At 41.9% G+C, this 19,001-nt stretch overlaps 1 protein-coding gene across 1 annotated transcript; it reads left to right on the top strand.

The window, feature by feature from the left end:
- The first annotated feature begins 4,396 nt into the window (after positions 1-4,396).
- LOC115142805 (Krueppel-like factor 15) lies at positions 4,397-18,678 on the top strand. The gene is made up of 3 exons (XM_029682561.2): positions 4,397-4,551; positions 6,288-7,809; positions 16,754-18,678. Exons 2-3 carry the CDS (start codon positions 6,536-6,538, stop codon positions 16,917-16,919), a joined length of 1,440 nt encoding a protein of 479 aa, XP_029538421.1. The 5' UTR covers positions 4,397-4,551; positions 6,288-6,535; the 3' UTR covers positions 16,920-18,678.
- The last annotated feature ends 323 nt before the right edge of the window (positions 18,679-19,001 follow it).

Genomic DNA, 19,001 nt, shown 5'->3' with positions numbered 1-19,001 from the left:
AATGCCTAACCGCTTGTACAGTCTGTTTGCAGACATCCTGTACATACCCCACCAGACATGCCACTATGGGTTTCTTCACAGTACCCAAACCAAAGACAGATTTAATGAGTCACTCAGTTATGTATAGAGCCATGTCATCGTGGAATGCTCTGCCACCAGAGGTTACTCAGGCAAAAAGCAAGTTTAGCTTTAAAAAACAAATAACAGCCATATTGTGTCACAGCACCTCTCCTCTTTCTAAAGATCTACTTGAACTGTGCTGTATATAAGAATATGAATACTACTCGCTGTAAGCTATCAGTCATAGTTAGTAACCGTCAATGTATTTCTAAAGACAAAAAGGTTTCTACCTGGAACCTAAAAGGGTTCCTCTGCTTTCTCTATGAAATAACCCTTTGAGGATACTTTTAGGTTATTTCATAGAGAAAGCAGAGGAACCCTTTTAGGTTATTTTATAGAGAAAGCAGAGGAACCCTTTTAGGTTATTTCATAGAGAAAGCAGAGGAACCCTTTTGTGTATATGCAACTGTGTATATGCAACTGTGTATATGCAACTGTGTATATGCAACTGTGTATATGCAACTGTGTATATGCAACTGTGTATATGCAACTGTGTATATGCAACTGTGTATATGCTGCAGGACGTGTGTCACTGTTTTAGCCCTAGATGGCTAGATTGAATATAGGCTGTATGTTTTTGTTTCTTTGTTGTATGATTTTCTGTGTTTTATACTGGATCTGCTTCCTTGGCTATGGTCTGCCTTGGCAAAGAGATGTTAGATCTCAATGGGATTCTTTGAATAAAGTAAAAACATATATTTAAAAATGCATGTATCATTTCAACTTATTTGTCAAAATATTAACACATACAGTATATGTCACTGTGACATCTTGTCCACACCATGTATGTTTTAACATATACGGCTACAGTTTTCCACAGTTATTCATATGTACCATATCCTTTGGCCTGTCATTAAGGATACAGTTAGTTTAACACATTAACCAACATTCTCTGGCTCCAAATATGATCGCTATCCGGTCCCTCAAGGGCCAGGAAGTAGGACAAAGGCAAAGTGACTAATCTGTGGCTCAACGCCTCTCTCGATCCCCCTCTGCATCCCTCCGGGGTATCATCCATTAGGGCAGAAAACCTTTTAAAACGTTTTGCAGCGGAAAGCTAAAATGATCATTTCTTAGGGAATCTCCCTGTTTCAATTATGTTGCAGTCCTTTGACGCCTAATGAACACGGCCCAGGTCTAATCCAGGGAGTGACCCGGAGCACAACAGGTCTCCCAGCTGTTTGATGTGCGCATTAGAAGGTCAGAGCAGGTCAGCCATGGCCTGCTGTTTGCCTTCCAGACAGACCAGACAGGCTGGCATGTTGTACAACACGGTATTACATTCGCACTAATACATTCCTACCAGCCAGACGCCCGCTGACAGACTGTGACAGTGGTCAGGTCCCATACTGTGCACTTGAGCTGATGAGGGAGAGAGAGTGGTACTGATAGTGATGTCAGTTGGCCTCAGGCCAAGTACAGAATGATATACTGCATAGAAATATATTCATGTTGAAGAAATATATACTGTAGAAATATTTTAATGTAGAAGAATAGACCCTGTGGTTATTAACTGCTTATTCAAATGTATATTATTTCCTCCAAAAAAAGAGATAATGAAGAAAACATTCCACCTTTCAGGTGGTATGTGTAATGCACTGTATTCTATCCACTACCAGCAATATATCAACGGCAAGAAAAAGCAAATGCGTAATTTTCAGGATCACAAAGATATTGTTGGGGAAATTCTTACAAAGGGACAGTCAATCTTATATGAATCATTGTTTATTGTCAGAGCGCTGGAGAGGTTCCAACACACTTAATGCACCATAGTGTGTCAGAATCTCTGCTGCGGCCATCCCAGCAGTTGTCTTATATACGTCTATACACAGACAAGTTATATGTGCATGATTTAGCATAATTATATCATCATTACAGTTTTGTTTCATTCATGTGACCGACCAATACTGGTTCATAACATGTGACAGACCAATAGCTCACAAGGCTTTTTTTTCTCTAAGCTGAGACCTTGAAACCCGAGATATCTTTCGTTCTCAAAACAAGGTCTGGGCGTACTGCCAAATTGTAGATACTGATAAGTGAGGATTTGTTCAATCAGTCAATTGCATAAACACAGAAATTGGTTATTAGAACAGCACATGAATAGAACACAGAAATTAGTTATAAGAAAAGCACAGTGTCATTGGACACTGTGCTATCTAACCTCCAAACGAGCTTCAATGCCATACAGCACTCCTTCCGTGGCCTCCAACTGCTCTTAAACGCTAGTAAAACCAAATGCATGCTTTTCAACCGATCGCTGCCTGCACCCACATGCCCGACTAGCATCACCACCCTGGATGGTTCCGACCTTGAATATGTGGACATCTATAAGTACCTAAGTGTCTGGCTAGACTGCAAACTCTCCTTCCAGACTCATATCAAACATCTCCAATCGAAAATCAAATCAAGAGTCGGCTTTCTATTCCGAAACAAAGCCTCCTTCACTCACGCCGCCAAGCTTACCCTAGTAAAACTGACTCTCCTACCGATCCTCGACTTCGGCGATGTCATCTACAAAATGGCTTCCAACACTCTACTCAGCAAACTGGATGCAGTCTATCACAGTGCCATCCGTTTTGTCACTAAAACACCTTATACCACCCACCACTGCGACTTGTATGCTCTAGTCGGCTGGCCCTCGCTACATATTCGTCGCCAGACCCACTGGCTCCAGGTCATCTACAAGTCCATGCTAGGTAAAGCTCCGCCTTATCTCAGTTCACTGGTCACGATGGCAACACCCATCCGTAGCACGCGCTCCAGCAGGTGTATCTCACTGATCATCCCTAAAGCCAACACCTCATTTGGCCGCCTTTCGTTCCAGTACTCTGCTGCCTGTGACTGGAACGAACTGCAAAAATCGCTGAAGTTGGAGACTTTTATCTCCCTCACCAACTTCAAACATCAGCTATCTGAGCAGCTAACCGATCGATGCAGCTGTACATAGTCTATTGGTAAATAGCCCACCCATTTTCACCTACCTCATTCCCATACTGTTTTTATACTGTTTTTATTTATTTACTTTTCTGCTCTTTTGCACACCAATATCTCTACCTGTACATGACCATCTGATCATTTATCACTCCAGTGTTAATCTGCAAAATTGCAATTATTCGCCTACCTCATGCCTTTTGCACACATTGTATATAGACTGCCCCTTTTTTTCTACTGTGTTATTGACTTGTTAATTGTTTACTCCATGTGTAACTCTGTGTTGTCTGTTCACACTGCTATGCTTTATCTTGGCCAGGTCGCAGTTGCAAATGAGAACTTGTTCTCAACTAGCCTACCTGGTTAAATAAAGGTGAAATAAAAATAAAAAATTAAAAATGCATAAAAAAATCCATCACAATATCTATTTTCACTCTCCTCTGACAATCATGCGGATACAGCCACCAGTTTCCCAGGATAACTTGTTCCCGCCATGTGTTTCTCTCAGAATGTTGAAGTGACTGAAACAAATAAACAGGCACGTTCACGCACATTCTAATGGTTTTTAAACACTTCCTGTCTGAGTATGCCTGGCTGCACTGGTTAGCCGACATTCTTCCTGAGTGTGGGTTCCTCTCTTTGTAACTGAACTTGAATCATGTTTGTTCAAGGATTGGTGTCTAGAAGTACAGGACATACTGCTGTGTATGATGTTCGTCAAGTTCATTCACTATCAAAGAACTACACAGTTGTAGTGTTCAGTGTTTTGCTGCATCAAAATGGCATGGACAGAGAGGATGACTGTAACACTGTAATAACAGTAGGCTATATTGTAAAAACGCTATACAGAATATTCAGTCTTTCCAACAGTTTCATAGCCTACATAATGAGAACACTGTGTTGTGAACTTCTTTCGAGAAAAGCAAAATCCTTCCATTGAAATGTGTTCAAATGAATTCAAATAAACTCCCAAGAATTGACCATTTTCACAGCCATATCCAATATCCATCTATGATCAATTATTATTTTGCTTTCTATTGGGAGTCATATGAGACTCCGGTAAATAGGCTACATTGTTCAACATCCCAGTCTCATTTTACCCCAACAGTTATCTGCTCTTCAGGCGATGGGTAATAAGGATGAGAGGAAAACTAGGAAATTTCTGTCTTTCTTTAATAAACATCCCACATGTAGGCGCACACATCCTGATTGACATATTCAGAGACCAGCCTCCACGTACTGTTGGCCAATAGCGGCGCAGAGCTGGGTCGAGCCTTCAGATCCAACCTCTTATTTTAACTCATATAACACACACACCAGCAGTCATGTGACGGTAATATAGTACAACTCTGCCTCGCCGCTAGTCAGTCTGAACCGTGCTGCATGGCAAGTCTCAAGGGCAAGGCATGCATTAGAGAGAGAGATTCTCCAACGAATGCAAAGGAAAAGTAAATACATTGGAATTAAACTGGGATTTGTACATGCTTGATGAATAAGGTAAGATCAGAGATTATTTTTCCCCGCATATTTTCTTTGGGAATATATTCTGCAAGAGATATTGGGTGTGCGTTTCTCCTCCAGCCTACCACCATATGCCGCAGCACACTGCTGGACAAAAACATGTTTACGTTGGAACGTTGGAGCTGCGCTTTCTTACACGTTCTATAGCTGCTGAGATAGGCAAAATATGTGCTCGTTTGCTTCAAAACTATAATCTGTAGATTATGAGTTATGATCAAATGAGACAAGCACATGTTTAGAAATGTGTCTTTTCTGCCAATAGTAGTTTGAGAGGTAATTGATTTTCAATTGATTTACATTTCATTGAAATGTAGGCCTATACGTTTATTTTTGTTAAATCTAGTTTTATACGTTTCTTATTAGTATGTTGTAATTATACAGTGTTTATTATTGAAATAGCACGTAATTGCATGAACATAATTTGCACATGCGGCTTTACTAGGCAATAGCAGTGGTGTCCTGTCAAAGATATGGCCCGCGGGCCGGATTCAGCCTGCAAGTGGGTTCAATCCGGTTCCAAACAATACTTTAAAATGACTAAAACCAGATTGAAACTGTGTAGAAATGATAATGGACTTACATCCATACAGTTTCTTGACTGTGTCTAGTTTATAATCACTGAAATGAAAGCTACAGTCAGGGAGCATCAACAATTCCGAAAACGATGAATAAAGGACCGTTTTTGGCTAATTTTGACTGCAAGGAAATGTAACACATTTTCAAGGCTGCCCCCCCCCCTGGACCTCATTAAAGACTGAATTAGGCCAAAATGAGTTTGACACCCCTGAGAGATTCTAAAATCATTAATGTATCTAGGTGAACAATATATACATGGTCAAGCAGAACAGATGAATGGAGCAATTATGCACTGGATATGTCGCAACAATTGCATGTCATTCCCATTCAAGTGAATTTCCAGTAATTGGAGTTGATTTATTGCGTTTTGCATGTTCTGTAAGTAGCTTGCAGGTGATTTATGTACTATATGGATTGCTCAGTGCTCTTGGCTGCCCCACACAGTGCTTTATGTTAATCCTTTGACAGTTCCTTTGGTGGGTTACAGTCGGTCACTGAGCCAAGAGCCCAGAGAAGGCGAGGGTGAAACATCCATGCTCAGCGTTGCCTTTTCTTGACAGTGTTGCAAGTAACAAATGAGTTACAAATTCAAATAAAGAAATTCCTTGCAACGTTTAGAATCAAACAATTAGAATAATTCAATATAGTAAAACATTTGTTCAAATGAAAGAATATCCAATAAATTCATTCAATAAATAAAATGCACTAAAAACCTATTTAAATGTAAATGTGTGAGACAAAAGTGTGCTTTGTCAGGAATAATTTACATTGCATGACGTCATCAAGTTATTTTAAATGATGTTTACTCCTGAAATACAGGTAAAGGAATGTGATAGCCAACAGCCGCATAGCACTCTGGGAGTCACTTCATCTCTCACAACAACCGCTTCATCTCACGCCAACCGCGATCGAACTCGAAATGGAAACATGCACAGCATTCCATATTTTTCATGTGCAAGCTAGTAACTGAGTGGCTGAAGATAATTTGGTTCACAGATGGTGCATTGGAGATTCATGACTTGTGATTAGGTCTTGGCTATCTGTAATTTTCCCTGTAGGCTTTTGTCTGCTATTACAGTGAAAATGAGTTTAGTAACCTTCTCTCTCTTCTTATCTGCTTATTTATGTTTGTCTAGATATACAGTATCTGGGCTGGAAACCTTGGAATTTAAGACTTTTTCTACCCAAGCTTTTTTTATCTTGAGAGAGAACAACAGGTGTTCTCTATCTCTCTGCGAAGCACGACCTTGCTGTGGTGACCCATTTGTGGGTTTATTTGGTCCCAGTCTCCCGACAACAAGAGGAATAACCCTAACAAACTGCTGTATCAGAAAGACAAATTTCAACACAAAGTGGGAAACATTCTCTTGGCCCCTAGCCAGGAATGGTGGATAACTTCCTAGTGAGCGGCGAGGACACTTTTTTACCGTACGGTGGCTCCCCACCGGCATACCGCCTGTTGGACATGGTGACGGACGGGGGGACCTACCATGTGATGCCTTCGCCCTTCTCCGAGGATGACCTGAGCGAGTCGTCCAGCCCTCGCTCCTGCTCCAGCCCCGACTCCCAAGTGCTCAGTTCCAGCTATGGCAGCAGCTCCAGTGCCGAAAGCTCAGACAGCATCCTGGACCTTCTGCTGTCCCAGACCTCCCTAGGCGGGGCAGGGACCGGGGCGGCCATCCCCATGTCACTGCCCACCTTTCTGTGGGACTCACAGAGGGACGCGCCATCCCACCCCCACCCAGAGGCCTTGAAGGAGGAGAGCGTGGACTTCCCGGTCTGGTCCTTAGTGGACATGGAGGAGCCGTCCTTCCATCCCACCTTAGAGGAGATAGAGGAGTTCCTGGAGGAGAACATGGAGGTGGTGTCGTCCATGAAGCAGGAGGCCCAGGAGGGGGCGCTGGGGCCGGGCCTGGAGGAGATCTTGGGGCTGGGGGTGGGACTGGAGGTGTACAGGGAGTCCTCATCCCCAGGGCCGAGGCTGGAGCCAGAGGCCAAGCATTCAGACCAAACTGTGCCGACCGCAAATGCTGCCACCGTCACCGAGACCAAAAGCACACCAGCCACATCGTCACAGGAGTACAACGAAAGCCCGCACAACGACGTGTTCAAGAGTGAACACGTCGAGAGATTATCCAGCAGGCCAGGATCAACACAGAGCTGTGAAAATGGTGGCAGCGCTGGAATGCCGGTCATCCTGCAGATCCAGCCCATTCAGATCAAACAGGAACCTGGTGCCACGGTTCCTCCTCCTCCGCCTCCTCCCACAGTTGTCCAGCCTCCTCCTCAGTCGGCATCGGACATAAAAATTGCCCAGCTGCTGGTCAACATCCAGGGGCATACCTTCGCCCTGGTGCCCCAGCTGCTTCCCTCCACCAGCCTCAACATCTCCTCTAAGTTTGTGCGCATCGCACCGGTGCCCATCGCGGCCAAGCCCCTGGGCCTCGGTGAGGTGGCGGTCGGGGGCCAGGGCCATGGGCTGCTGGTGGGGGGTCAGAAGTTCCAGAAGAACCCGGTGGCGGACCTTATCAAAATGCATAAATGCACTTTTCCCGGCTGCACCAAGATGTACACCAAGAGCAGCCACCTGAAGGCCCACCTGAGGAGACACACGGGGGAGAAGCCCTTTGCCTGCACCTGGCCGGGCTGTGGATGGAGGTGAGTGGGTGCTCACTGACAATGATGATGATGTATTACTTTATGATTATGATGATGATGATGATGATGATTTATTGCTTTATGGATTTTCTATGTCAAAAAGCTTCCGCACATTCAACGTAGTAAACATACCTATAGCAAGCTTCCACCGTTGACCACATAACGTGATCATTCTTCCCAATATATCGAAATAGATCATCTCAACACACTCGCTCTCGTAATTGTATTCGACAGGTGTCAGGGTTTTGAAGCTCAAGAATTTAAGATCTCGTTATCTCGAGAGATTTGATCAACGTTGCTTTATGGTTCTGGCAGGTTGTTTAAAGAATGCTTAGGGGGTTTTGAGTGAGAGACCAGTCAGTGAACACATGCTTTCACAATCATGTGTGAGATATGGATTATACCCTATTGTTACCGTAAGGCCTTTCTGGACGCAGTGAGGTAATTATATGTCTGTCCACTATACAGTACACGCAGGGTGTCATGTTCCTCAATGGAAGGAAGCCTTTGCACCACAGACCGTGGCTGGCACCCGAATTGACCTGTCTGATGAGGTCATCAATTAGCCCCAGCGAGGGGCTTAAAGTGAGACTTTACAGGATCCACAGGCTCCATTACTTATTTGTAGAGGCTCATTCTCTCGCAGCACCAAGCTAGCCGATGAGGCTCAGCGTTCATGGCGCTAAACATGGAATTGAGTTGCTTGTTTCCTTATGGCTATTTGGCTGTCACTCAACATGCTATTTCTTTATTCCAGTGCCACGATTCATTCGCCACAGTAGCAGTGCTGTGAACCATTATACATGTGTCTAGCACTAAGTGATATTTCCCCTTGTGGAGTAGTTGGATACCACTTAAAAGGAAGAAAAAGTATTCAATAAAGGAACATATTTGGGGCAGCAGGGTAGCCTAGTGGTTAGAGCATTGGACTAGTAACTGAAAGGTTGCAAGTTCAAATCCCTGAGCTAACAAGGTGCAAATCTGTCATTCTGCCCCTGAACAGGCAGTTAAACCACTGTTCCTAAGCTGTCATTGAAAATAAGAATTTGTTCTTAACTGACTTGCCTAGTTAAATAAAGGGACCAGGAAACATTTGACTTGCAGTACAGCCCACATGGTCATCTACAGATATAGTCAGAAAATAGAAAGCAAGGAAGAAATCTATATCAAGTCATTGTTTGCTTTCTTTCCTCATCTGCTTTTCCAGAGCTCTTGCAGTCTTAATGGCTGTCAGGCTGCGTTCAAAGTGTTAATTGGAGGGTTGTCAAGAGACATTAACATGTTCCCTCAGATTCACACTTTTTTCAGGCAGAGAGATATCTGGGATATGTGAGAATGGCGGGGGTGTCATATTTCTGCTGGTGTAAACTAAAACTGAGCCGAAGCATGTGGGTCGAGGTCACATGGGCGCAACTCGGGCGCCTCCTGTACTGACTCGACAGCTGTGCAGGATTGTGCATGAGTAAGAGTGTGTGTGTGTGTGCGAACGTGTGTGATTGACTGTGTGACTCTTGTCCCCCAGTACAACTGGCTGATTTCCTGAGGACACAGGGTCAGGCAAGAGAGTGACAGTATCAGGTGAAATTGGCTTTCTAAGCCAGGGGAAATGTTATCCATATGCCCTACACAGACCTCACTAAGTACAGGTGGCTAGAAGAGCAGGGACAAGCCAACACATGGGCAAAGTAGGGATCTGTTAGTGGTGTGTGTGAGTGAGTGAGTGTATGTGTGTGTAACAGAGTGCATTCTGTTCTGCCCTGACCAGGGATCGAACTAACAACCTTCTATACAACATCACACGCAATTCAACCATTTGAGCCACTAGAGAAAAATACTAGTTTGTCACTGTGTGAGCGACAGTTGCCTTTAGATCTCATGGAAGGTGTGATGTCACCAATGCATTCCAGTCAACATCCTACAGATGACTTTGACATCCCCTACACGTACAGTACGTGTGTATGTGTTTATACATGTATTGTCAACACGCTCCATACAGCATGTTAGTTTGTAGTGCTGAGTGATTAGTGCTTTTTGAGGTTGGTGTGATTACGGTTAGATTGTAAAAAAAAAAAAAAAATCACAGTTTTCTATTTCGGGTTTCAATCAGTTTTTAAATGTATTTTGAATGCTGTAACAACACAGAATAAAACAATTAATATAAGTCCCATGGTGGTAGTGACTGCATATTATACTGCTCACTTATTAACCATAATTTATTCATATTATTTTCATAAAATATTTTAGCTGTTGTGTAAATTACATTTGTTTTATTTGATGACTTTATTATTTAATTCCAAATCATCATCTCATCTCCATAGAGCTGCTGCCTATGCTGTCTGACAAAATCACTATTTTAGTAGTTCTTCAAAGTAAATAAGGCATACTTTAATGACTGCTGAATACCAACTATCAATCCCTTAGATCATAATTTTTCTTCAGGTAGAGATACCTCGCGAAGCAACTGCTCTCTATCCCTCTCAATCGCAAGTTCTTCTGTCTCTTCCCTGCCTCTCCCTCTCCAGGACTGGCCCACACAAACCGGAAAAGTAGGCGCGCACAATGGGTTGTCATTGTAGTTAATTACCAAGTTTTCTGCACTAAACTTTGTAGAATACTGGCCTGTTGGAAACTACAACTCCCTACTACATCGCACAGTTCAGGCTTGATCTGATTTCTCTCCAGAGAAATTGCTCATTGAGCTTGCAGAAGAAAAATAATAATAATTGGAGTTCCAATAATTTAACCGATTCTGGTTAATTAGTTGTTTAAAAAATGAAAAATTACAAAAATGTTGGTTAATCGCTCAGCACTATTATTTTGTATAGCATCATTACATATTTAATAAAAAATAAAAAAACATTTTAGTAAATGCTCTTATCCAGAGCAACTAGGGTAAAATACCTTGCTCAAGTGGATATCAACAGATTTGTCAACTAGTCAGCTTGGGATTTGAACCAGCAACCTTTCAGTTACTAGCCCAATTTGCTTAACCACTAGGCTACCTGTCTCGCTCCCTCCCTTATATCCTCAATCGTTCATGGACTGCAGTCCACTTCTTCTCCTCTTGCACACACTGAGGAATCGATATTCCTGAAAAGGGTACTGCATCAGTCAATTTATTTATGTTGACTTTGGCATCAACTTGGCAACCTGCCAGTGGCCGCGTATTTGTAATGCTGCAAGTCTGTTCCAGTAGATGAGCTCGGCTGCAGCAGAAATCTCTCTAGTAGTTATCCAGGCGATGCATCTCAGCCCAACAAAAGGGGTCTTGTCTGGACACAAAAGACAGGATTTAGTTAGAGTGGAGGCAAGATGGTGGGTTGGATGAAGGGGGGGGGTATAGAGAGAGAGAGGGAGAGGGAGAGAGAGAGCGAGATAGAGAGTGGGCTAGTGAGAAAGGATAAAGAGAGTGAGAGGGAGAAAGAAGGAAGAGCAAGAAAGAGAGAGAGTGTGTATGAGTAAGGGGCCTGTTTTGTGTGAGGGGCCTGTTTTGCACACAATCGGGCTGAGGGAAACTAGTGTGGAAGTGAGACGAACAAAGGCTAAGCACTGAATAGTTACCATGACTGTGCGATAGGAACGTCTAGGCTGGCAGTCTGCTTGAAAAGGGAGAAGGATCGGGGTGAGGTTTCTGTGCTAAGGCTGAGACTTTTACAGTTGGACGGGGACATGCATGCATACACTCTTAGGGAAAAAAAAGAGTTCCAAACGGGTTCTTTGGCTGTCCCCATAGGAGAACCTTTTAGGTTCCATGTAGAACCATCTGTGTGAAAGGGTTCTACATTAAACCCCAAAGGGTTCGACCTGGAACCAAAAATGGTTCTTCAAAAGGTTCTCCTATGGGGACAGCCGAATAACCCTTTTTAGGTAACACCTTCCTTTTCTAAGAGTGTACAGACACACGTGCAAACAGGTAAGGGAACGTTGTGAGCACACACAAACACATACACACCCATGCATGCACACCTACAGAATTCACCCTTACGTACACATAGTCTCGCAGTATTTCTCTCTTTCTCCCTCTCTTTGTCTTATATGTCTTGTATGTGTACACACGAACACGCGCACAGCAAAATCCAATTAAACCTCCCCATATTTTCTCTGGAGCTGACATTGATATCATAGCATCACAAGGCCAGGGGCACTCACACTCCACACACTGTTATTCCACTGCTTCCAGTCAGTCAGTCAGTCAGTCAGAGGAACGAATCAGGGGGACTCCCTGGGTAGGTGGGTGGGGGGGTGGTGGAGTTATTCTCAGAGTAGTGTGCCTACACACGAGGCACGAGAGGACTGCTGAGCAGGAAGGGGCCAGAATGAGAAACAACCTTACTGTACACACGACTTTTCAATAGCCACTACCATTGGCAGTATTACTGTAGTAGAGCTTGTGTCATCTTGTGTTCGAAACGTGTGCTCTATAGTCATACTCTTGTATTATTACCCTACTGTTATTAATAACAAATAGTATTATTTTATTACTATCATCAGACTGAGCCCTTATTTTGAGAGTCACGGCAATAGCCCCTCTATAGTGGCCTATTTAGTGTCCTACTAAGCTAGCTATCTGAGCCCAAACCTCTTTTCTCCTCGTGGTGTGGGGACTCATGTTTTATGTGTTTGCGTGACAGATAGTAAAGTGGTTTTTATTCGACTCCTTGAGCATTGCTGCATAATTACAGGCTCGAGATTGTATCCATTCATCATCATGTCAGCTCTGGCTGTAACATCTGGGAGACTGACAGAGCTAGGCTTGGGAGAGATTGCTGCGAGGCCAATAGTTGTCATGCCTTAACCTTGATCATGTGTTTCAAGCTGGCGCTAACTAGTTAACACTGCCACGTAAGCATTGCTTTAAGACTATAGCCATGTACAATTGTACGAAAGCTCCAACTACTTAGCATTTCCTAATAGGATTTCGCCGAGGTTTATCCTTGGGTTTTAAGCTAGCGCTAACTAGCTAGCGATGATCTTCATAGCACTGGTAAGGTCATGTGTTTAAATTAAGATAGCTTTAACCTTTTTTTGCATTGCCTTTGCACCCCCCCATGCCCAAAAATGTTTTCATCTGACCCTCCCCTTCTACTGTAAAATAGCACCCTCCCACTCATAAAGTTAACTCAAAATAATGTTTGCCACCACGAATAACAAGCGACCCTGTGTTTATACACGTGGATACAACATTGTCACTTCAGCATGCTTTTGTGGAACAATCGATGCCATGCAGGTGCTACGGGCCAGAAGGTTGAGGGTTCGCCGACCACCACAGACGAGCTCGCTCTCGCCGTGTCTGTTTCATTACAATGCAATCAGAGCCGGCTGCATACAATGATCAGCTAGGGGGGAATCAGATTTATAATTATATATAATATATGCAACAGATTTTCCACCAACAGGTTTCTGTGCGAATGCACCACACAACCAATAAACAAAGCATACCAACTTTGGCACGTCAATATCATGAGTTGCTTTTTTTAACACCACAATAAATAGACTATGTCAATCTCGGCAAACAGAAAATGAATCTCTCCCTTACCCAGTATCGAGGGTTTGTCATTAAACCTTTTGGTGTTTTGTAACAGATGTATGTTTCTAGTCATCAATTGGTCACTGCACAGTTTGGATTGATTGATTGATTTTATTTGTCAGTTAAAAAAATACATACAGGACCAATCAAAAGTTTGTACACACCTATTCATTCAAGGGTTTTTCTTTATTTTGATTATTTTCTACATTGTACAGTAATAGTGAAGACATCAAATCTATGAAATAACACATTTGGAATCATGTATTATTAACCAAAAAAGTGTTAAACAACGTCGATTTTAGATTCTTCAAAGTAGCCACCCTTTGCCTTGACCTAGTTAAATAAAGGTTCAATAAAAAATAAAATAAATAAAATGACAGCTTTGCACACTCTTGGTATTCTCTTAACCAGCTTCACCTGGAATGCTTTTCCAATAGTCTTGAGTTCCCACGTATGCTGAGCACTTGTTGGCTGCTTTTCCTTCACTCTGCGTTCCAACTCATACCAAACCATCTCAATTGGGTTGAGGTTGGATGATTGTGGAGGCCAGGTCATCTAGTGCAGCACTTCACTCTCCTTCTTGGTCAAATAGCCCTTACCCAGCCTGGAGGTGTGTTGGGTCATTGTCCTGTTGAAAAAACAAATGATAGTCCCACTAAGCACAAACCAGATGGGATGGCATATCTCTGCAGAATGCTGTGGAGGCCATGCTGGTTAAGTGTGCCTTTAATTCTAAATAAATCACAGACAGTGTCACCAACAAAGCACTCCCACACCATAACACCTCCTCCTCAATGCTTCACGGTGGGATCCACACATGTGGATATCATCTGTTCACCCACACCGCGTCTCACAAAGACACAGTGGTTGGAACCAAAAATCTCACATTTTGACTCAAAGGACAGATTTCCACTGGTCTAATGTCCATTGCTTGTGTTTCTTGGCCCAAGCAAGTCTCTTCTTATTATTGGTGTCCTTTAGTAGTGATTTCTTTGCAACAATTGGACCATGAAGGCCTGATTCATGCAGTCTCCTCTGAACAGTTGATTTTGAGATGTGTCTGTTACTTGGACTTGCAATTTCTGAGGCTGGTATCTCTAATGAATTTATCCCCTGCAGAAGAGGTACAGTAACTCTGCGTCTTCCTTTCCTATGGTGGTCCTCATGAGAGCCAGTTTTATCATAGCGCTTTAAAAGTTCTAGACATTTTCTGGATTGACTGACCTTGACTGACATGTCTTAAAGTAATGATGGACCGTTGTTTCTCTTTGCGTATTTAAGATGTTCTTGCCATAATATAGACTTGGTCTATTACCAAATAGGGCTATCTTCTGTAAACCACCCCTACCTTGTCACAACACAACTGGTTGGCTCAAACACATTAAGAAGGAAAGAAATTCCACAAATGAACTTTTAACAAGGCACACCTGTTAATTGCAATGCATTCCAGGTGACTACCTCTTGATGGTTGAGAGAATGCCAAGAGTGTGCAAAGCTGTCATCAATGCAAAGGGTGGCTACTTTGAAGAATCTCAGATATAAAATACATTTTGATTTGTTTTTTTGGTTACTACATGATTCCATATGTGTTATTTCAAAGTCTTGATGTCCTCACTATTATTCTACAATGTAGAAAATAGTAAAATAAAGAAAAACCCTTGAATCAGTAGGTGTGTCCAAACTTTTGACTGGCACTGTATATACAAAAAATATGTTCTAAGGTGACCGGACAATAAAGTCTGGGACTTATTTTCATTGTTGTCCCTATTTTTTACATGAATACATACACAATTACATAGATACAGACATATTACAGAGATAGAGACAGAAAAAATGTTCAACCTCCAGATGAGTATAAGGGGGGGAGTTTAAATACAATTCTTACAAGCTTGTTTGGTTGATAGCTTTTTTTTTTTTTTGATGTTTGGGGCTGCTGGTGAACCATGATGTGCAGGCATAATAAAAAAGATACTAGAGTGGTGCATTTGCCAGAGTCTCTAGGATGTCTATCTCTAGGATGTCTATAGCCATCCAATTGGCGACAGATTTTCATATGAATATTCGGAAGTCTTCATTATAAACAATATGCTATTTCAGTTTCCTTTTGGAAAATTTGGCATTGGACAACATGACAGGAATGATTTGAATCTACCAGACTTTTGAGATAAGTAATGGACGTCCATATGCATTCAGATCCAACCTGGCGCAGCCAGCGCCATCCATTATTGAGCGATTTTGGCCAAATGAGCCACATTTTGTTGTGTGTGTGTGTGGGGGGGGGGGATAATTGTCCATCTCACGGCTCAGCTGTCAGAGATTTGAGCTCTAAATGTATCAGGTTATTGCATGCGTAGGCCTTTAGGCTTTAGGAGTTCACTGTATGATATTCAGATTTGAATAAATGTATATATGTAGCCTATATAAAGGAAGAGAAGCTTAGGCCTAACCCCAGAGAGACAGAGATATGCCGGTGGCGTGCTACCACAGTAACATATATTTATTTATGTCAGATTCTTTCATTTTTGATCCAAATATTTTGTTTAAAGATAAGCATTATATTGTTAGATTATAGGAGTTACTCTTGTAGGCCTCTTCCTCATTTCAAGTTCAACTGTCGGAGTCAGTCTGCAGTAGCTAAGGCTTAGTAATAGCCACACCATACCAAATCTTCACAGATGTTTTATTAGGGTAATATCAAAAGTAAGTCGAGCCATTGTTTATAGGGAAAATACAAGCAGAAGAGTGATTGCAAACCAGGGAAAAAAACGCACCTGCCTCCCCTCTGCCCAATAAAATAAAATAAAAAACCTCCCTAAAGCAAAAAAATAAGTTGGACATCCCTCCCCTATTTTGGACCACCCCTCCCCCCAGTAAATTTCGATCTGTCCCTTAGCTCAGCCTAGCCATGTGTTTTAAGCTAATTATTTAGCATTGCTAGCATTACTTTAGGGTTCATCCATGTACTTTAAGCCAGCTCTAATGACATATAGTCTGGGATATTACATAACTAGCAAGGCTTGGTGAGATGCAGTAGGTCTTGCAAGAAAAGGGAGAAGCCCAGATTTACTGCAAAATAACACACTGGTTCAAGCAGACGTGGTGTAGCCAGTCACTTATTATGGTATACACTGCCCCAAGACTGCTAAAGGCAAAACACATTGGCTACTTGCTGTAAGATGACTTTTACCATCACGACTATACACAAATCTGTATATCCTACCATTTCGGAATCACTGTCTCAAACATTTGACAATAATATGGAATGAAACTAAAACCAAATTCTCTTGTCTGTACTATGTCAAGGAACATTTAAAATATGATAAATGTTTTTTGTTTATCATGTTATTTAAACAATAATGTTTTATTCTATTCTAAAATGATTGACATCTCTCTCCTATCTATGTGTGTCTCTCCCAGATTCTCACGGTCGGATGAACTGTCGCGGCACCGGCGGTCCCACTCAGGGGTCAAACCCTACCAGTGTCCAGTGTGTGAGAAGAAATTTGCCCGCAGTGACCATCTATCAAAACACATCAAAGTCCATCGCTTTCCCCGAAGCCGGACGCTGCGCACAGCAAACTGACCCCATCCTGATCACTCTTCAATGGACATAGACCAAGGGAGCACGGAATGTGTGTGTGAGATGTGAATATGTATGTGTGTCAGAGTGTGGTAGGAGTTATGGAGAGAGAGAGAGAGAGAGAGAGAGAGAGAGAGCGAGAGAGAGAGAGAGAGAGAGAGAGAGAGAGATGGAAATAGTAGGTTTATGTGTGTGTGTGCCTTGCCTTTTAGAGAAATATTGTGCTATAATTTATTGTAGAAAGCAAAAACAATGAACAACCATGTGAAACCAACAAATTACACTTACCATCTTCTCATTAATCAACATATCTTGAGATTCTTGTTGCTGTTGGTGATTTTGCATGTTGTACTCTTTTTATTTGTTTTTATGTTCAGTCTTCATCTTCTATTTCATTAATAGGTAAGATAAGCTTTTTCATTTGAGGTGAAATGTATAATTGCTTCAGTAACAGCCTTCTATTTTACCTGGATATGACTGCCTTTTATCATGTTAAGAGCCAATGTCTTTGACATTCCTCATCTGTCAGGTTAAAGTTTTCCTGGAACTTTCTCCAAGTCAGGTTGAAGTTTCCCCAGAAACGTTGTCCTTGTTTTTTTCATTGTCACTCATAGCTCATTGACAGAGAGGGTAGAGAATAGTTTACTCATTCAGCACACTGTTTATGCAAAGGGAGGAGCAGAGCCTATTGTCAATTCTGTACATGAACTACTGATAACAAATAAGAACACGTCACTATAAGCTACTGGGACTCTCAAGTTTCAGAAAAACTTCACCGGCTCAGATTCTGATACAAGGTGGGTGAAAGTAAAAGAATGGCAGAGAAAATGCAAATCGAAAAGCAAAAAAAGAAAGAATTGTGCACGGTAATGATTGTTGATTGTTTTACGTCTAAACAGGCCTTCCAGGCAGTGTTGTGTATTTTTTGGTATTTTTCGTGTAAGTGGCTCAAGCCATTTGTTAGACACTCGTCTGGCCTTAATCCACCACAGCATCCTTACCAGGGGAGAAAATAGTAATATAACAAGTTATTCATCACAGTTTTATGGAGAAATGGTGATATGGTTTGAGACAATGAGGAAAGGGAATTGGAAATGTATCACCCTTTACTCGCTCAGCATACACGTCCATTTTGCTCTCCGTTTTACTATTGACACAAAATCTGCCTCAACTCAACTACCCAACCTGATCTGTTACTGGAATACCCACAAGCCTATGTTGGCGTGAGGTCATCATGTATGTGGATACTACTACACCACGGTGCTGAACACCCAGAAGAACTGCTTTCTGGGAACTGTAGTCACAACACTTATTTAGGCCATGACACAGTCATTACTTTTGATGTCCTGTTTTCTCTTGAAACTTGTTTGTTATGTATGCCATGCCCTGTTGTGAATATGTATGGTGAGAGAGATACCGTCCATGCAGAGTTTATGTACTGTTCGCAGATTAAAAAGCAGGGGTACACGATATTGTACATCATTCCTTTCATTCAATTTTTGAATTTTTAATGCTTGTTTAAACACAGGTGTTTTATCGCATCCTATGAATGTATGTTAATACGCAGGAGTGTACATAGCTGCATCCATGCGAAAGACACAGAAGACTATAATAACATATCTTAAGTCTGTGGTTGTGATGATTTCTAGTGGAACCCCTAAACGTGTACATAACAGAACGTTTCAGTACATATGAATATATTATATATTTTTTCTTTGTTCTACCCCAGATGCATTTACAAATAAAAATGGAAACAATCCTGTGTAGATTACGCTCTATTATTTCTGATCATTTTCTCATGTGAATTTATTAGAGCAAAAAATCATCAATGTTTGGAGGTAACAAATCATCGTTTAACAAAATATACAGTATCAGTCCAAAATTTGGACACAACTACTCATTCAAGGGTTTTTCTTTATTTTGACTATTTTCTACATTGTAGAATAATAGTGAAGACGTCAAAACTATGTTAATAACTTCTTACAGATTTTTTTTAAAGCTACAGCGCTCAGCCACCAAACAGATACCCACCATGTTGTGGAGTCAACAAAAGTCAGAAATAGAATTATAAACATTCACTTACCT

Source organism: Oncorhynchus nerka, linkage group LG15 (genome assembly GCF_034236695.1).
Source record: "Oncorhynchus nerka isolate Pitt River linkage group LG15, Oner_Uvic_2.0, whole genome shotgun sequence".
Classification (NCBI taxonomy): domain Eukaryota; kingdom Metazoa; phylum Chordata; class Actinopteri; order Salmoniformes; family Salmonidae; genus Oncorhynchus; species Oncorhynchus nerka.
The sequence above is the reverse complement of the archived record's forward strand: the minus strand, read 5'-3'. Positions and strand labels throughout refer to the sequence as shown.